The sequence below is a fragment of the Corapipo altera genome, unplaced genomic scaffold (assembly GCF_003945725.1).
Source record: "Corapipo altera isolate COAL_440 unplaced genomic scaffold, ASM394572v1 78, whole genome shotgun sequence".
Classification (NCBI taxonomy): Eukaryota; Metazoa; Chordata; class Aves; order Passeriformes; family Pipridae; genus Corapipo; species Corapipo altera.
In genome coordinates, this window is record NW_020884904.1 from 8101226 (window position 1) to 8121593 (window position 20368).

At 49.5% G+C, this 20368-nt stretch overlaps 1 protein-coding gene across 1 annotated transcript in view; it reads left to right on the forward strand.

Moving 5' to 3' along the window:
- Nucleotides 1-16546, forward strand: part of IGF2 (insulin like growth factor 2) — a 17812-nt gene extending 1266 nt beyond the window's left edge. Inside the window, exons 2-4 of the mRNA XM_027651319.1 lie at nucleotides 6772-6934; nucleotides 13804-13970; nucleotides 14427-16546. Of these exons, the coding sequence (XP_027507120.1) occupies nucleotides 6772-6934; nucleotides 13804-13970; nucleotides 14427-14669 (573 nt within the window). The 3' untranslated portion in view covers nucleotides 14670-16546. The remainder of the gene's footprint in view (nucleotides 1-6771; nucleotides 6935-13803; nucleotides 13971-14426) is intronic.
- Nucleotides 16547-20368: the final 3822 nt, after the last annotated feature.

A 20368-nucleotide genomic window follows, 5' to 3' on the forward strand; every position in this document is an offset into this window, starting at 1 on the left:
CCTTCCCAGTTGCTTTTCCCTGTAGTAATTGTTTTAAGAGCGCAACTTGGAAAGGTTTTAGCACTCTGAGCAGTAGGGAATTGGGGCACATGAGGGAACTCGGATTTAGCGTAACTGTACCAGCAGATGTGTCTGCCTCGCCTCCAGCCACGGGTACTTCAGCAGGGTTGCTGATACGCCAGGTCTCTCTCGGGTGGTGTGGAGCAATCAAGTGTAAAAACAAGGTTTGTGTGGGTGGTTTTAAACAGACACCTCGGGAGAGCCGCTGCTTTCAACCCAGTCTTCCTATGCAAAGTCTGTTGTTTTCTTCCAAATGCCGGGATGTGCTTGGGAGGCCGAGGCCCGTTTTTCTTTGGGTTTGCTTATTGTCAGGTTGTGCGTGTAGGGGGTGGGGAGGGGTGAAGCGTGTTGGGTTTCTTTATTTGGGTTTCTTGTCTTGATTTAGAGTGGAGTTGAGGAGCCTGGGTCATGGGGTTTTGTGAGGGTGACTTTGTGCTAAGGACATCTGGAGGTATAAAACTGACTGACACTTCTGATTTGAGCTCCACTGCGCTGTTTTGGACCCAACTTGACAATTTTGGTGGGGGTGAATGGGTCAGAGCTGTAAATCTTGCTCCATGTTGTTGACACCCACACAAGTTCACTCAGCCTTTCAAAAGGGGCTATCCCAGCTCCTGTGAAAATTCATTAAGGGATAAAAGATTTGACACCGCCGGTCCCCTCCTACCACCACATGAAATTTGAGAGCCAAAATGTCTCTGCGTGTGTGTCCCAGCGCTTTTTCTGACAGGTGATCTTTTTTTCAGCCTGGCTGGAGGACTGCTGCTTTGAGCAGTCAACCTGGAGTTGTCAGTGCGTGTCTTCCCCTTGATTCCTGTAGGCTTCAGCATGAGCCCAGCTTGCCTCATGGAGCACCAGAGAAAAGCATTTCTGTACTTTTCTTTTTTTAAATAAAGCAAACACAGCAGGTGAGGTCTTATTTTTAGAGGGACTGAGGAGTTGGTGTGTTTCCAGCAGTGCATACGAGCACTGTAAGTGGCCCACCCTCTCCGAGCTCGTGTCCTGGGACTGACCTCTCCGATCCTTCTTTGGATTGTCTTTGCTTTTAAAAGCTGATGAGTGTCTTAGTGGGGCAAAGTGATATCGGCCTCCCTAAGCACGTTTGTCTGAGGGGTCACAAGAGGTGGGGGGCACAGGGGGAAGAAATCTGCCTTGGCGTTGCAGCCCAGCTCTGAAAGGGTTAAAGTTGCTCTGCCAAGATATAAAGCAAGTTCAACGTGTTGTGGGAATATCACTTGCCAGTAGACTCCAGTCACCACGATTTCTGATTTAACAGCTTAACTTGCTGTTAACTTTCCCTGATATACTCCAGGTTCTGAAAGAGAATGCAGAAAGGAGAGAGGAACAATAAAGAAAGGAGTTAAGTGAGGCTACGAAAATGGGCTTAAATCCCTTCACTGGGTCCTGCCAGCTGTCTTTAGAAGCGTTAAGCAAGATTGCGTTTCCTTTTTTTTATACAATAAATCAAATGTTTCTGGGCTGCATACCAAAATTTGTGCAATACACTCTTACTCCCCAGTGGGGTGAGTAAATGGTACTGAATACCCCATTCACCTTTTTCAGCTTGATTTTGCCACAGTCATGGTAGTTCTCACTGTTACATGTATAGACGTGGGGTGCGGGCAGCGCTCCCCTGCCTGCCTCAGCCTCTGTCCCGCAGGCAGAGGAGACAGGTGACTCTCCTGGCTCACAGGATGGGAAGAAGAAAGGTGACTCCAGGTGTGGGGCAGAGTGGGCTGCTGATGGGGATGAACAATGAAGACAAAAAAAGTGAGAGCTAAAAATAGCAGCAGTATTGCCATCCTCAGCCACATGAATGTCATGCAAGCCAGGTTGTTTTTTGTTTTTTTTTCTTCAAGCTTGAGCTAAACAGCAAAACCGCTGGTTCCAGGTTGGTTTTATTCATCTGACAGCTCAGTGGTTAAAAGTTTTGTGTTTTGAAACTTGCTTCTTTCAGGCTGTGGAAATCTCTTCATTTCTCTTTTAGATGAAGAGGGAGGCCCTTCTGTGGCACAGCATGAGGTGGCTTCTCTCCCTTCAGGTCCTGCTGGGCACCCCATCCTTGTGCCTCTGCCCAAGATGCAGCTCCTGGGTGGTTTTCAGCTGCCAAGGCACCTGCCTCTCCCACTGGTCTCCACTGTTCCTTTGCTGTTTGGTACTTCAGGGCGTCATGGCCTGGCACTCCATGCGAGGTTGGGTTGCCCCATGGGCATTCACTTGGGGTGGCATTCACTTGGCATGTGTGAGTTTGGCATCCTGCCCCTTCAGGATTGTTGTGCTCAAAACCAGGTCAGCTCCCTACTCTCCTGGGGCAGTCCACAGAGAGGAGTAATGCAGAGAGGCAGATGTTCAGCATCTCTCACAAGCAATCATGTGAGTAGCAAAACATCACTGCTCACTTTTTTTTGGAGGAGAGGTGGAGTGTGAAGGATGCTGGGATGTGCAAACTGGGGTTTTCCCTCTGGCGCACACAGCTGGGTTTGGGCTGGTGACTTTTTGCTGTGCTCCCTTTTAAATGCTGCAGTGCTCCACAAAGAAGCGAGGGGGTTTTTTTTCTGTCCAAATCCAAATTTTACAGACTGGGCCATCTGTCAATTCCCTCCTACGTTGTTCTGTTCATATTAAATTGCAATGAAGGCCAGACTGAAGAAGGAATTAGGTCAGACAGGAGGTTTAGTCTCCATTTTTGGGGAGGTGTTTGTTGCCCAAGAGGCACTGTGGTTTGGTTTGCTCAGAACAAGCCTGGATGTAAGGATGCCTGAGCTGTTCTCTGAGATTTGGCAACTGGACCTTTTAGTGCATTGTGGCCTCTTGGCCCCTCACTCCCCAGCAGCTGGACAGTAATTGCCGATCCAGCTGATTCTGGAGCAGATCCTGAAATATCTTATAATGGTCCCAGGTGGGAGGGCTATTCCACGGCAGACCTGCCCTCAGTCTCTCTCCTGGCACACCACAGCCACTTGTAGAAGATGCTTTCTGTTGGACCTCTCTGCTGGATGGGTACAGCAGTGAGACAGGAATACACAGGAGTTCCAAGGCAGCGGCAGCATCCTGCATATGGCAGCTCATGGCTAAGCTGATTCTAGTGGCAGCCTGGCCTTGGGTAGGGTCCTGGGAATGCAGAGGAATGCAGGAGAGTGACATGAAGATGGAGAGCAAAGCAGACCCTCCCTGGGAAAGAGAGGCCAGCAGTGTGTGCTGATGTCCTGTCTGAGCCTCTTCTGCACTGAACATGCTGCTCTCAGATGCAGGTTATTCAGAGGAACTTCAGTTGTGATTCCTAGGATGCTACACAGGGTACCTCTGCAACCAAAAAAATTCCTCTTGCATCACTTGCTTGCACACTGTATGGTGTTCAAGTCCTTGTTAGAAGGAATTTGGTGCTCACGTTATTGAGCATCCAGCATGCCTAGCACTGCTATTCCTGCTACATCCTAAAGCCTTTGAGCTCTCCCTGGGCACATGAGGAGGAACAGCAGCCAGCGTGGCTGGTTCAACCCGCCCTGGCAAGAATGGAACTGTGGTGGTTGTAGTCTCTCTCCTAGTGAGATGGGACCTTGTTCTTTAGGGAAGTGGCCCACTTCCCTCTCTATGCCTTGTTCCTGTTCCATGTCATGAAAGAGAGGCTTTCTAATAAAATCTGAAGGTATTTTCAGCCATTGATGTGAATTTACTCCTGTCCCACAGCTGAGGAGACTGTGCCTGTCCTAACGCTTGGACTAGAAACCAAGAGCTCTGCTGTCCCATTTTTTCAGTGGAGAATGGAGTCTTGGAGGTGTTCAGAGGGCTTCGAATCATCATACTGAGCAGGATTTGGCCATGAAAACTGAGGCCTCATGCAACCTGTGCAGCTGGTCACAGGCTGCAGGTACCCAGCTGTGCCATGGCACCCTATTTGGGGGAGTAGCACCTGCTCCAGCAGCCATGGCAAGGCAGGTTTGAGCTCTCCTGCCTGAGTGCTGCTCATTCCTGCTAGGGGAAGCATGTGAGGGCAGGAAGGATCAACTGAAAGGTCACTGGGGCATGAGCTGGTGATGGCACTCTGGGTGCCTGTCTAGCCTTTGTGGGGACTTTTCCTCAGCAGAGGTAGTAGGGCTAAAGTGAGAGGGAATGGCTTACAGGTTGGGTTGGGTTGTGGCTCCATCAAACTGGAGAGAAACTGCAGCACTGGGTAGTAAATAAAGATGCTTTTTCCTTTGCTGCCTAGTTTCTCATTACACGGTTGCTGGAGGGAGTAGGGAGATGCCAAGGTAACGGCAGTGGAAAGGGCTGGCAGTTGGTGCGTGGACAAAGGTGGACTTCATTGCATTTCACACCTCCAGGTTAGCCATGATCTGGATGACAGCACTGGGGCTGTCCTTGTCTTAGCGGCTTCAGGTGTGTTTCCTGGATGGAGTTATGGGGTGTGTGGCCACCCAAAAAGAGCTTGCAGTGGAGGCAGGGAAAGCTGCCAGGGGCTGCCTTGTGGCGCGGGTTGTGCAGGAGTGGGTATTTTCCGTGGAGCATGAGTGTTTTTCCACAGAAGGTATCAGGTCTCCCCAGCATCAGATATCGCCCCGCTGACAAAATCTCGCTCTCTGCTTTTCAGACCATTTCACCCCTTTCTTTAGACTGAATGTGGAGGAAAAACAGGGTTTGTCACCTGTGCCACCAAACAGCCCCTTCTTGGGGGGGTTGGCTTTGGTTTAGCCTGCTCATTAGCCAGCGTTAGCCTAATTTGGGATGGGGGATTACGTGAGTGTCCTGAAGTCCCACATCAGTGCCTTCAGTGGCAGTACTGGCTGGCACACATCTGTCACCTTGGCAATGAGGTGCTGGCACTACCCAAGCCCTGGGAACACCAGCAAACAGGAGATGCATGTAAAAAAAAGAGGAAAAGGGGGGAAAAAAAGGGAAGGGAGCAGGATCGTTGGTCTTTTGTCAGTTGGAGATCTGACTGACGATGCTACTGCACCAGAGGCATGACTTCAGCAGTGAAGGTGATGCTGTGGTAATGTTGGGGAGGCTCAGTAAACACCTGTTGGCCACTGGATAAAAAAAAAATCAAGGTGAAAAGGTATGGGTGGCAAAACACTGCAGTTTGACAGCATGGTGTCACAGCCTGGTGCCATCCCTCCGCTCCTACTTTAATACAGAACACAGCCCCCGCAGTATGCCGAAGGGATCATTGGTACTGGAAAAGCTTGTCCTGGTTCTCATCACTTGCTGGTTTGAGACCAGTTTGTGCCCAGGGCTGCTGCCTCTCTTGTTGAAGAGCCCAGGAGGGCTTTTGTCAACCTTGCTGGTCTCTGCCAGCACAGGCTGAGCAATACTATGAGCATCAACATTCAAGCAGGGCGGATGCCCCCCACAGCCCATCCTGACCTTGCAACTTCTTGGCTTTTCTTGCTGCTGCTGGTCCCTGTCCTCCCACTGCTCAGTAGAACCTGCGACTTGCAAGCATGATGCATTTCTAGCAGCAAGGATTAGAGCTATGTGCTAGTAAAAATTCGGTAGCAAGGGTGTCTTTATTGCTGGCAGGACCGTAGCGGGGCCTCGGGGGAGCTGGGCTAATTTCCTGGCTGCGCTGCAGACTTCCCCTGTGACCTTGGGCGAGTCATTTAATCTATCCTGGGCTTCAGCTCCATCTCCGAGCATCCCGGGAGGGTGAGGTAATATTCATTAACTGATGTTATTCTCGAGTTGCTCAGATGCTATGGTGATGATAGCTGGATGTGAAACCCAGCATCTTGGTTGAATGTTAGCAAAGAGAAGGGATGTTCTGCTTGAGATTAGGGTTGCCACACACCGTCTGCTATTTTGACACACTTATCCTCTTCATTTTGAGCTGATCTGTCCGGTCACCAGTGTTATTTGGCTGTATGTATACTGTGAGGCTCATCATTGAGGGACTATAATACCCTGAACCATCCATGGGTTTTGTCCCATCCAGTGGGGCAATAACAGCCTTGTTTTACACTTACAGAAGCTGACACAGAGGTAAAGCTGGTTGCTGGAGTGGAGCCAGGGGAAATCTTTGGGCTAGTTAGCAAATATCCATGGAGTTTCTTTTTTAGTGCTCGGCACTGTCTGATACTGCCTTGGTCCTCCTTGGTGATGCTGCAAGTGTGTTTCCCATGATACTGCATTGTTCCTGAGGGATGTCTTCTCAGTCCCAACTCTCATCAGCAAACATGGCTTGTGCAATCAGCCCCTTGATTGTCCAAACCTTGCATGCCCAGGACAAAGGCTGTTGTTCTCAGCTTTCCTCAAAAGCAGCTCTAGGACAGGTTGAAACTTCACTTGTTTCTGCTTTGGGGGGACATGTTTTCAGGTATGGTATGAAAACCTGTCATCAGAAGAGGAAGAAAAACACCCTACTGATAATAATTTGAAGGAATTCCCATGTAAAGGCGGGAAAAAATAAAAAAAAATCACGCTGTTGAAAGAGCAGAGGGAATAAAAGCCTTTCAGACGTAGGTTGAAGTGGGATTTTCCAATGGAAAAACTGCTTCAATGCAAACCTTGTCTGCCCAAGCGGCTGCCCAGCAGGCCCAGTGCCGGGAGTCGGCCTCACACCAGCAGCTGTCTCAGCGCTGCTGGTCCTTCCCTGCAGCATCTCGACATGTCTGGGCATCAAACCCCCAGCATGCTGTGGGCGGGGGCATTGCCTGGGGGAGGTGGCAGAGAGGGGTCTCTCTCGCAGTGTTAATGCTGTGCCTCTGTCCCCAGGTGCAGAGGATGTGTGCGGCGAGGCGGATGCTGCTGCTGCTGCTGGCTTTCCTGGCCTACGCACTGGATTCAGCGGCTGCGTACGGCACGGCGGAGACCCTCTGCGGCGGGGAGCTGGTGGACACACTGCAGTTCGTCTGCGGGGACAGGGGCTTCTATTTCAGTAAGTGCTGGGCAGCTGCCAGCAGCAGACAGGATGCTACCCCCATCCCACACCCTGCTTCAGTGGAGCCAGGCCAAGAGGGAAAGGAGGGATTTCCCAGCCTGGTGCTTTTCATGATTTCCTTATATGTGGCAGTAGGCCAGGAGAAGAGCAAGAAAATGGACATGTTCAGGGTGACATAAACCCACCTCACGTCAATTTTGGGCACGGTCTTGTACCATGGGGAAACTGGGTCCCACATATGATGCTTGGGGAAGTTGAATATCACTGGGGAACCTTATGTGGCTGGCTCACCAGTCGTGTGGACAAGTCATTACAATAGCGAGGATGTCTGCAGCCAGCTCTCTGCTGAGTTTGGGTCCTGGCTTATTCTGAAACGTTTCTGCCTAAGTACTGCATCTGACAGCAGGCAGGGAGCTGAGCACTCATTCCTGGGCAGGTTTTGCTTTGGTACAGCAGCACCTTCTATGCTGCTCTCAAAACACACTTCATGACCTCCTAGCTACCTGATGGTGAACTTGTTGCTGAAGAGTGATGTCTTATCCTTTTGCAGTGAAGCTAGTGCAGAAAAAAAATAAATTGCAGCATTGCTGTTGTTTGCAGAGTGCAGATGGCTTCGGGCCAGTTGGCTGCAGCAGGCTTTCCACCAGGATGCTTTGGGTGTTTGGACCATTGGCATTAGCATTACAATGGCTTAGCTGGTAAACAGGAAGGATGAGGAGTAAACCAGTAGCAATGGATGCTGAGTGATCTATGGGCAAAGGTGCCTCGAGTGTGATACCTTGTTTTGGTGGTTCAGTCCTCTGCTTTGCTTGGGAGAGGGAAGACCCTGTGTTTTGCTCCCCACTGAGGACTGAACCACAGACTAACTGACTACAGGAAAGATGCAAAGCCAAATGGGGGGGAAGAGGATGGAGATACCAGCTGTACATGGTGCCATGTATTTGGCAGTCTTGCCTCTGCCTTGTAAAAAGATGTTAAAAAGTCACTTTCAAGTAATGGGGTGGGTTTTTTTGAGTACTGGAGTTGAGAGCCAGCCTCTCTCTTATTCCAGTCTGCCTATGCAGGGAACAGGTTGCAGGGAACAGGTTGCTGCAAAGTTGGAAGATGACTCTGGATGTCCCTTTGCAATGTGGGTGCTTTGCCAGACTTGACTGGTGCTGCCTGCTGAGGTTGGGCAGGGACAGGTGCAGGGATCCCACACCCAGCCACAGTGGAGTTCAGGCTGTGTAATTCCTGGCAGGTGGTTGGGCTGCAGATGGCTTTGGAACTAGCTGGGGCAATTACCCTGCCCCATCATGGCTGAGCAGGGTGTTTTCATGGCTCCCTGGCTGTTGTGGGCAGGCAGCACTTTTGGGGTGCTCTGGATGCATTTCCGTCTTCTGACTGATCCAAGTGGTGAGGTTTTGCATGTCAGCTGCCCTTCCTCTTCTGCCTTTCCTCTGCCAATGGCCCTGTGCCGGCACTCAGCCAGGGTGGCAGGTCTCGGTCTGGCCTTACTGGCACAGTAAGGAAGCAAGCTCCTCTCCCACTCTCTTAGCTCTTCCTCTCCCTCTAGATATAGAGGAGCATCCATCTTCCTCCCATGGTTTCTCTTCTCTCCTCCCCCTCTCTGGAGATGAAAGGGAACAGGGCTTTTGTTTTACGGTCAAACTGACCTCCTTTCACCTCAAATAACCCAGCTGCCCAGGCCAAAATAAAACCACTTTTGAAGGGAGACAAGTCTCTTGGTGCCAAGTGGCCATTCTGGTGCTTGCAAGGGGATTCTTGCTTTTTTTTTTGTCCTCTCCTGTCTCTCCCCCATTCACCTTTATGAATATTTCTAGAGAGCCCAGGTGCTGGGGATAAAGCAAAGTTCCCCCAGTCCAATATTTTAACCCCTTCAGCATCTGACCAGCTTGTGCCATGCAGGGCTGAAGACATTTGGGCAATACCTCTACTTGATGAAGGGTTTTGTACCTCCCCTTTTCATTTAATTTTTCACCTTCTACCTCCATCAGTTGGCCTCATAAGTGATTGATTCTCCTGATCACATTCATCTTCACTCCTAAACCCACGTATCACTGTGTAGATGCGATAGGACACAGTTATGTTGCACAATTGTGGGGTTTACGTCTTAAAGCTGAGCACCTCACAGCATGGGATGTATGACCTGATGAGCAGCCTGTGCTAATGCAGTCATTCATATGGGAAGTAAATGACTTGGGCAGCCTTGTCCCAGGGGTACACAAGGATCCTACTTGCTGAACAACGGCTGTTGAAGCATCTGACTGGTAACGTTGGAAAAAACCAAAAAATGGTATGAAAATCCATAAGTGGTTTTTTTGCTGCAGCACTTATTTAAATACTTCTGGTGCTCTGCATTTGTAAAAGTGAGCACTTTGCTAGCAAAGCTAACTCTGAAATACAACACTCTTTGCAGGGATGCAAGGGGATGCAGTGTACTGACAGTGTTTCATCCTCCAGGCATCTGACGCTGGGGAAATATGCAACCTAGACTGAGCAGGGTGCACTCCTGATAACTGGAATGCCTATCTGTCCACTGGCATGAGGAGCAAGTCCCAGCCCCCAGGTGCCCTGGGAAGCATTGTGGCGTGCAGGTGATTGAGGCTGAGGATGTTGAAGCTGCCTCCAAGAGTTGGGGCTGCAAAAGAGCTGCACTAACAGGGGCAGGAGACAGCACACTTTGTTCTCCTCTAGTGATGCCTCATCTCAGCGACTTTTAAGGCTTTTGGGTTGGCCTGCAGCTGCTGTCAAGGTGGTGGCTTCCTGCCGTGGCTCTGTGGTAGGGTTGGAACTCTGCTCCCCTGCTCCCCAGCACCCACCCAGGGACAGCGGCACAGCCCATGGAGGAATTCTGAGTGCAGCCCAGAGTGAAAATGCAGGGTAGGTTGAGAGGGAGCCTCGGCAGTGAAGTTGCTGTCATGCAGTGCTAGCAGGGAGGGAGAAGGGGCTGTAGGGGGAGAGGCAGCCGACTTCTCTGTAAACAACAGCTCCTGTTTCCTCCTTTCCAACAGCTGATAAGAATTTAGCTCTTTGCAGCCGCTTGTGCTGACGGGGCACATTCTTGCGCACCCGCCGCTCCTCCGAATAATACTAGGAAAAAGCAGGGGGGAAAGTGCGGTGCCGGGGTGGGGGAGGGCCAGGCTGGGGGCACTGGGACGGGGCCCGGTGCTGCACAAAGGCCCCCTTGTTGCTCCCAACATTCCTGCGACAGGGGCACGGGGACTGTTTACACCCAAAGTCCCCTTCCACTCGGCTGACCGCCTGATTGACCAGAGGAAAGGGGACCCAGCCAGGGTGGCACCAGCACAGTGCACCCCTCCCCGCAGCATCTGTCCTGCCCTGGTGAGAGTGGGGAGCCCAGAGCAGTGGGGTGTTGATGCTAGGGAACGGACCCTCCTGTCCCCCGTGGCCATGGCAGTTTCGCTGCCTCGGGCACAGTGGCATAGCTGAGCTGCAGGTATGTGATCTCTCTGGGTTTGGCTTTGTACTTTTCCTGGGATGCCCAGCCCTCCCTGTCAGGATAGCCCACTGCTAGGCTTCAATAACCCCAGGCAGCAGAAAGGCTTTGCACCACTGGGCTTTGCATCACTGGACTTTGCATCTCTGGGCTCATACCCTCAGCAGTGCTGTAGGAAGTTTTGGTGAAGCACAGTTTTGGGAAAAAGAGCCTAGCCATTCATTGAAGGCCCGGAGGAAGCGTGTTTCCTCGGGAGGAAGTGGTCATTGCTGCGATGGGAAGTGGCTCACGTGCCTGAGCGGTGCTGCAGCCTGCTGCCCACACAATTCTCCCCTGTGGGTAAGAGACAGAGCGGTAAAACCTTCCTTGGGTTTGGCAGTGGCAGTAAAGTGAGATACCACCCATGAGCAAAAGCCAGGAAATTCAACCTTTAGTCCCTGTGTAAATTGTTACAGAACAAACACTTTTCCCAATCCAGGTCAGCAGCGATATTGCTGTTAGCCAGCAATGTCCTAGTGTTTCTTCCCTGGGTTGTTGTCTCCAGGTACTTTCTGTGACTACATCCTTGTTTGCTATGTTTGCTTATTTTTTTTCCTAAAGTAACTCTCCCACAGAGGATTATATTGGCATTTGGCAAGATCCGTATGGACAATTATGTAATGGGAAATGTGTCCTATCAGACAGTCGTGGTGGAGCTGGTAGTGGTGCCAGCAAGGGGAAGGGCATGCAGCAGCTTTATGGAAGAGAGAAAGGGCAGCACATTTGGGGCTGGGGGCCACACGTGTGCCCACTGGCTGGGCAGGTGCAGTGGTCAGGGAGGAAAAGGCCATAACACCGCAGCTGGTCCCTGCTGGGAGCTCACCCTGATGGTGCCACACCTGGGCATTTGCTAACACATGGTGACATGATCTTCTCATGCATACCCATGCCACAAATTGCCCTGGGTGGTGTGGCGGTGAATATAGTCCCGCTTTCCTTATTGCTTTTTTGCCTCCTCTCTTCTTTCCAAACAAACACATAGCTGCAAGTGGGAAAATTCTGTTTTTGAGAGGAGACATGTAACCTTTCAAAGCCTCAACTTCTCCTCAAATCGTGTGTGTCATCACTTGTGCAACCTTCTGTTCAGCGGGAGTGTGAATGCAGCCCTCTGGGGACGTGCTAGCAAGGGGGGATGACTTGAATTTTTTTCTCTTTCCCTTCCAAACTCTCCTTCTGCCCGTGTTCACGATGCCTTTCTGGAGCAGCCTAATGCTTCAGCAGCCTGCCATGCCTACAAGTTGGGCACTGGGATTGATAGGTGCTGAACAGGGGACATAAGCAGTGCAGAGTGTTGATGCAGTGCAACCTCTTCCATGGACCTCATTGGTCATTACATGCATAGAGAAGAATGCAGCTGGCCCCAAGCTGGCTCCTCTCCTCTGCCTTCTTTGGGCATCACCACCCAGGTTTCCTACACTGGCATTGCTTGTGCAGCTGCGGGCACCCAACACACCTGCCCTGCCTCTAAAGGGAGGTCCCAGTCCAGTGTGCTTTTTGGACACAAGTATTTATGTAGAGAAAATTATCTCCTAACAGTATTCCCTTTGCTGAATATTTACCAAGAGTGAACCTTCTCACCTTCCTGTGGGGCTGGTTTAAGGTTGTGCCTGTAATTTTTCTAGAGAAAAAGAAAAAGAAAAAAGAAAGCTGGTGGCACTGGGGGGACAAATGTGGAAAATAGAGCGTTTAAAATGACTCCCAAAGGTGGGTCTCATGGTATGAGTCAGCTGCCTCATCACCCTGGTGCCATGTTTGTTATTGTGACCTCTGAGCATGGTGGCAACGCACCAGCATAGAGCAGAGGGCTCCATGATATGGGGTCACAACCAACTTTAGCAGAGGTGGGTGCCCTGCTGCCAGGGCTTTTCTAGAGCCAGTAGTGAGGCATGGTCGTGGGGTTTTGCATGTCAGCATTGCACACACTGGGCTGTGTTGTGCGTGGAGGGTTGTGTTGTATATGCATGTCTGTGTTGCACGCTCAGGGCTGCATTGAATGTACAGGGCTGCATCCCACATGCATAGTTGCATTGCACGTCTGGGCTGCTTCTCACATGTGGGGTTGCACAGTATGCATAGATAACTCCTGTGCTTTGCACTTTGTCCCGAGGCACTTTGGGTGGGCACCCAGGGTGGGGTACACCCCAGGGAAAGTGGTCAGCTCCTTCTAAGCCAGGATCCTTACATCTTCACCGAGGCCTAATATCGAGTGCCTGCTTCCTCTGGAGTGCAAGTGGGGGCATTATGGGTCATGCACAGGGCCAACATGGACCATTTTGTGTGTTCCTGCAGGCCAGCTGAGGTGTGGAGGCTTGGCATGGCTTGGTGAGCACTGATAGGCATTGCACTTACACAACTTGCTCTCTTAAATTCTCCTGGTTTCCCAGCCCCACTGGTGCTTGCCTCTGCTTCCCTCGCTCGGAGCACCTTGTGCTGGGAAGAGGCAGTGTGTAGAACCCTGCCTGCAGACCCTAGAACAGCACAAAAACACAATATGCTGTGTGCAAAACCATGGAGAAAATTGTTTTGTTTTGGGCCAGTTTACATTTTGGAAGTCACAATTCCCAAGAAAATTTGCTCTGCATCAGAAATCTGAATTTACCCATCTCTTTTATTTCAAGAGAGGGAGGAAAACAGTGAAAGTGATGTAAGCTTTTCCTTTGGAGTGCTTTGGTCATTGCGAAGCTGTTATATGAAATGCACTTGGTCGTTGCTGCACCAGACATGGGCTTTTGCATCCTTCTGCAGGCAGAAATGGGAGAGGAACCCTTATTAAAAGATTAAGTTTAATAGCTATTCTTGGCGGGTGTGGGAGCCTGTATTCTTTCTGCAGCTGTCTCAGAGCTGTCCCATCTGGTAAAATTTAGCCGCCTTGGTTTGCTTCACCTGCCTGAGTGTTGACCCGACAGAGGGAGGTTGGCAGCTGCAATGCTGTGCTGCTTCTTTCTAATAAAATCTGCTTGCCAGGATCAACATCTAAGACAGTCACAGTAATCAGCACAGAGCAGGCGGTCAGGCTGGGCTTGAGCTTCCTTGCCTTAGCTGCGCTCAAAAAGTCCACCCATGCCAGAGATATAGGAGGGAGATAAATCCCCATCATTCAAAGTGCCTTTAAACTACAACTGGAGGCACATGGGGAGCCTGTTGGCATCAATAACATTTGTCTGGGAAAGTCTTAACATGAAACTTGGCTGGTTCGCGGGTGCCTGTCAACTGGTTTGGGAGAAGCGCTGCTATTTTTGAAGCATGTAGAACCCACCAGTCTGTGGTGGCTGGTGGAGGGATGCTTGCAAAGGGGATAAGTGCTATGGAGGTAGGGAGAGGGTCCTGTCCAGGTTGGTGGATAACGCAAGGGTATCTGCTGTTGCAGGTAGACCGGTGGGACGAAATAACCGGCGGATCAATCGGGGGATTGTGGAGGAGTGCTGCTTTCGGAGCTGTGACCTGGCTCTGCTGGAAACATACTGCGCCAAGTCCGTCAAGTCGGAGCGTGACCTCTCCGCCACCTCCCTGTCAGGCCTGCCAGCCCTCGGCAAGGTAGGGAGGCTGTGCCGGCATGATGGCCCTTCTCTGAAATAAATAGCGAGAGAAAAGATCAGAAGGCCGTGGGTGGGAGAGGACAAACCCCAGCTGCAAGCTCTGTTGCTTCTGCAGAGCCTTTGGGAGACAGCCGCTATCGGCAAGTCATGCCAAATAGCCTGCCAAAAGACAGCTTTTATTAAAGTGGGGGACCAGAGGTGGGCTAGGTCACAGTCATAGAACAATTTGGGTTGGAAGTGACCTTTAAAGGTCATCTGGTGCAACTGCCCTGCAATAAGCAGTGACATCTTCAACTAGATCAGGTTGCTCAGAGCCCTGTCCAACCTGACCATTAGCCTTTCCTGGGATGGAGCAATGTTTCCATGGGAGGGATGGAAGTCCAAGAGGGGAACCACCCTCTGGAGTGCAAGCAGGCTTAAGCAGAGGCTAATATTGCTATCCCTCTCCTTGCAGGAGAGCTTCCAGAAGCCCTCGCACGCCAAATACTCCAAGTATGACGTGTGGCAGAAGAAGAGCTCCCAGCGGCTGCAGCGGGAAGTGCCCAGCATCCTGCGGGCTCGCCAGTACCGGTGGCAGGCTGAGGGGCTGCAAGCGGCTGAGGAAGCCAAGGCGCTGCATCGTCCCCTCATCTCCCTGCCCAGCCAGAGGCCTCCAGCGGTGCGAGCCTCCCCGGAAACGGCTGGCCCCCAGAAATGAACCCTGACCAGCTGTCTCGATTTTTGATCTCCTGGGGGAGGGCGGGAGGACTGGTGATTCCCGACCCCCAAGCCCCTCCGTCCCCGGGGCCGCTGAGCCAAGGAGCGGGGCGGCGGGGCACCCTCACGCCGCTCTGGCCCCAACCAAACAACTGACACAGCAAGGAGGGGATGGCGGCGGCAGCGGCGGTGGCGAGCAGCACCGCTCCCACGGCATCGTCCTTTTGGGGTGGGGGGGAGGGTTGTTTCGTTTCCCACATCTGTTTCATTCCCCCGCTCCCCCAGTATTTCCAAACCTGTACTTGCAAAGGGACAGTTTGGCACTTGAACTTTTTGCTGCCGGGTGCTGCGTGACATCCCCGGTGCCAACACCAGAAGACAAAAGAAAGAGCAAGAGGGAAAAAGGATATGAAGTTAAAAATTTTTTTAACCTTTTTTTTCTCGTGAAGAGTCCATTCCATGTCTTTCTTGACAATAAAGTGAAAAAACAATAAAACGGGGAGAAATATTGAGGAATAAAATTTTTTTGCCTCATTCCCACCCCACTTTTTTCTTCTTTTTTTGTTCTTTTTTTTTCTTTTGGTTTTCTTATTTTTATAACTTTCTTTTGCACCTTTAAACAAAAAATTGTACCTGAGAAGAAGTTCCGAGGAGCCCCCATCTGCGTTTTTGTGTGTGTGCTTCATTACAAGATTCCAAATCGACTTGCACCTTTTGAAATCACCGATGATGTGAGAAAGAGAGGAAGAGTTGAGAGAAAGCGAGAAAGAGAGAAGGAAAAGGAAAGGGGAAAGAAGAAAAAAAAGAAAAAAGTGAGCTGATGCTCACTTTAAATGGAGAAGGCGTCTGCATTGCACATTTGCCACGGATTTAGTTGATTTATATATATAATATATTATATAACTTTTTTGGCAAAAAAAGCACTATTTTTATGGGACATTTTGTGTAGTATCTGAAGAGGGATTGTAATGTTTAAAATGTGTTATGGTGCTAAAGTAAGTTGGAAGGGAAAAAACCCAGAAATAGCAAGGGAGGGTGGGGAGGGAAGACAAGATAGCGAATACTGAACTTGAAATTTTAGCTTTTCGTTTTAGGAAAAGTGTGATAAATGTGTTTCTTTTCTCTTCTGAAATATAGCTTGGTCATGACCATATGAGCTAGTTGGCTGTTACTCATGTACACAGATGCACGCACACACAGAAATACATCAACACGCATCCTTTTTTAAAAAAAAAACAACAACAAAACAAAACAACAAAACCACCGCAATTTAGAACTAAAAGGGAACTGTTCTAGAGACAAACTATTTTGAATGGTGAAGGTGTTGCCAGTTACAACTCAAGGCCCTGCTTCTGCACGGACCCTTGGCAAAGCTTGGCTTCCTGAGCCACGGGGAATCTACCGCTTCTTCCCCACCCTCACAGCTTGCTCGCGCGCCGATGCTCCAGCGAGTGGGCAGGCGGGCAGCCCTCGGCACCAGGCCCCTGCAGAAGCAGCAGCAGTTCCGCGCCCTGCCATCTCCTTTTCCTTCTCTTGCCCTTTGCGTCCTTCTCGCCGGACCCTCCTCTCCCTGCCCCACGCCTCCCGCCTTCCTCCTCTCGCTCCCCTCCCAGGGGCTGTGCAGGAGTGGGGCTGCACCAGGGTGGCTGCAGGGCTGGGACCGCTGCTTGGGATGGGGGGGAAAGGCAAGTCTCTGGCTTGAGGCTTGAGGCTCGGGACTCACTGAGTGTATGGGTTTGAGAGGTGGGCAGAGGGCTGTAAAATAGGTTGGGTTTAAAGTAATATATATTATCTGTCTAGGAACCGTAAAAAGGGGGGAATCAATTACATCTCCCTGATATACTCTCACTTGCTAATAAAATGGGGACACTCTGTTAACCAGTTCTGTACTTGCTTTGTCTTATATATCCATACATTTAAAACATAAAAAAAGACTACTTGAATTGTATTCTATTTCGTGGTTTGGAGGGGAGGGCTAGGGGGAGTTTTGAGAGGGGGAGGATTTTAATGTATAATCCTTTTGTTTGTTATTACCTTGCAATGTTGAGCCATGAAGCCTTTGTTTAAAAAAAATGGCACTGCAATACACAACAAAGAAAATCCTTTATTTATTTTATTAAATATATATGGAAAAGAATGAAAATCAGTCCAAATTAAGAAGGGGGGGGGCGGGGAAGGAAAGTGGGTGGGGTGGGAAGGCAAAATTTAAACAGAGCAATTGCAATTTTTTTTTCCTTTTCATGTGTCTTTTTTTAAAAGAAACTTAGTTTTTATTTTTTAAAAAGAGAAGTAAAAGCTTTCCTGGATGCTTTGTACCAAAAAAGAAAAAATTAAAAAAAAAAAAAAGAAAATCTGTTAAGCAAATAAATATCCATCCAGAATATGAAGCCTGACTTTTACTTTTCATTTATTTTTGCTCCTGGGGTGAGAGTTGGGTGGGAAGAAGGCCATGCCAAGCACCACTCTTTGTGGAGAAACAGAGTGCATTGCAGCTCCTCTTTTGGAGCTCAAAAAACTGCAAGAGGGGGTAAAGTACCCTTAAAGACAACCATGAAACCTCAATCTTGTGGCAGATACCCCCTGAAACCACCAAGGTAAATATATGCCCAATGATTTTTGGCCAGATCTGGGGATGTTTCCCAGCAGCTGTTGTGATTTGCTCAGCTTCTACCAGTTTGGGCTGTTCCCAGAGACTTGAGAGCTGGATGAGAACTGAGAGGGCAAAAAGGAGAAAAAAAAATGTCTTATTTAGGTTAGGTTTCCTAATAGGTATTGCTTGTGTGGTTTCTCAGGGTAGAAAAAAACTTCTCTTAAGTTTTTGGAATACCAAATAACTGCTTTTCATCGCATGTTACAATCATGCACCGCTGTAAATGGGAGGTAAAATACTGCAGTTCCAATTTGGCAGCAGAGCAACTGGGGTTAAAACAGTGCCTAAGCATCCCTAATCTCACAAATCTGTGCAGCTCCACTGGCATGACAAAGACCTTTATCTTGCTGTGGGGTAAGGACCTCACCAAGCCCAACCTCTTGCCCCAGATGACTTGGGCTGGAAAAGACTTTCAGCCTCAAAGTGGCATTGCTGATTTAGGCCTTTAAAAATACATGTTCTAAAACAGTTTCTTTTAAAATTTTGCAATAAGCAAAAAAGAAATTATAATTTTTTCACAGAAAGTTTTTTCTCTTGAGATTTTTGTGGTTGGTCAGGAGGGGGGTTGTACAGATGCAGGGCTGGCTGTTTCCTCTGGACATGTACTTTATTGCAGGTCAAAAAATGATGTGTCTGCCTTCCTGTCCCTGTCCCAAGACTTGCCACAGACCTCTGGTTTTCTTTGCATTAAAAGATGTCCCTATGAAGGGTGAAGACTGACTTCACTGTGGCTTCTGGTTGTCACTGCTGGAAATTTTGCCTTTGGGAACTTTGGTCCTTTTCTGCTCTTTGCTGTGTAAGCTGCTGTCATGGGGGCATTTAGAGACAATTAAAAAGCAAGAAAAACTTCAGCCAAATCTCTTGCCTTCATCCCCCAGGGAGCAATACAGCAATGCTGGAAGCACCATGAGGGTGACGATGATGCTTCCAAGCATGGCTATTCTTAAACCCTCTTTTCTGCCTTATCCTGTCAGGGGCCACCACGGGGCCAGACCAGAACAGCTCATTTTTTTGGAGATAAATCAGGAGACTTTTCAAAATGTGCTGACTTGCCTTTTGGCTTGTCCGGGACTGCCTTTACTTGCAAGGAGAGACACAAGCTGCCTCTGAGCATGATCCTGGCCAGAGGGTGGGAGTTTGGATGAAACTGGACCTTTGCTTTGTCTCAAATGTCTTTTGTTGCCTGCAAAGCCTCTTTGCAGGTTGGCAGACAAATCATGGGCTTAACTTGGAAATCTCAGACTGCAGGCTTGAGAACAAACCAAAGATGCCATGTTTTCTCTGGTGGATGGGCAGAATTGACTCTGATTTTTGTACTGATGCCTTTATACACAGGTGCAGTTCCAAGTGGTTAGCTTTTGGATTTCAGAAGCATGGGAGGCTGCAGCAGCAACAGACAGTGATCCCTGGGGAAGGAAAACTGTCAGATCTGGGCTCCCAACACGTCTCCATGACCAGCCCAGCTGGTCCAGGGACCTCCACCCACTGCTCTACTTACATGCAAGAGGGTGGGGAGGTAAAGGATGGTTTCAGCAGAGAAGTCCTAAATGCTTCCTAGAGGCCCAGGAACAACTGGGAAAGTTGATGCCACATCCTAGTCCAGCACCTGCTCTGGCCCCTGAGTCTCACCATTATCATGTAACTCTGCAGGCAGGAAAGGGCAAATGTTTTTTGCATAAAGCATCTCTTTAGAGGGCATTTTCTCAGATGATAAATGCAGGGATACCGGGAAAGAAGGAAGGTCCAATTTGCTGTGCAGAAATGGCCACCGTGTTTACAAGGTATATAAATCAGTGTAGTTGGCTTTGTCTGGATAGGGGAGACACAAGTGGAAAAAACACCACCAGGTAACACATACTTTTCCCTTTTTCACTTCATTTTACATTATTTCTTAGCATTTTTCTTTTCCTTTTAATCCAGAATGCAGCTGAGCTGTTACCTAGCTTTCAGTGAGTCATACTAGTGCCCATCAGGATGGACTGAGCCTCCAGACTGGTTCTGCTACCTCTTTATCTCATAGCAGCTTCATCCCTTTAATAGTGCCTGCTCTCAAAAGTCTTTTAGTGACGTACCTCACTGCACTGAATGAAGGAGCCAGCTGCAGTAGATGAAGGGAAGAACCATGTTTGTTGTTTTTGTAAAATACACCTGTTTTCTTTGTTGCAGTACATACTGTCCACTGACTATTTATGTGGCTTTGGGGAGACCTGGGAAAGGTACTGCTGTATCGTGGATTATTTCACTTGTGTGCATTCTGCAGTAGGCAAGACTCAGATGCTTTCTGCACCTTTTGTAGTTCTCATTTGTAATGCAGCATCAATAAAGCAAAGCACTTATAACAACCTTCTAGAAGGCAGCTGGTATCTTTTCCCCCTCCACTTTATTTATTTTCTGAGGAGCAGATGAGTCATAAAACACCCCGAGGCTGGGGTAGCACAGCAATTCCACAGCTCCCGGTGTAGGCAAAGGGGGAACCCTGGTTTGCAAAGATAAATAGATCTCATGTCCCAGGAGGGGTCTGTCATAGCCACCAAGGTGCCAGGGTTGGCTCTCTCCCCCCCAGGTTGCTGAAGGATGCTCTAAGTGTCAGCAGGCAGCATGCACTGGCAGACATGACTTCAACCTACTGGAAAGGCACAGGTCCTCACAGGAATCTTGGCCTGCTTCGCTGCTGCACTCCCAGCTGTGCATGGCCCAAGGAATGCACTTGCTCATTAAAATCATGTCAGCATTTGCAGAGAGCCCTGAGAGAGCCTCTTTCCCTGCCGCCTTCTTGTAACTGCCAAAGGGGACTGAAAGCTGAGGTTTCCAATCTGTCAGGCTCTGGCTCAGAGACCAGCAATAGCCTGAAGGCAAATAATTTCTGAACTGCGGTGTTCTTTGACTTGGGCAGGATGGGAGGTCAAACTTGGCACACAAAATGGGATGTTCTAGTCTTAATCTGGCTGCTTGCAGTTCTGGATTTGGATTTCCAGGACAGGCACAGCATGCCTGATCAGATGTGAGCACCATGGTAGAGCATCCATCTTCAAGTGTGTTCGCCAAAGAGC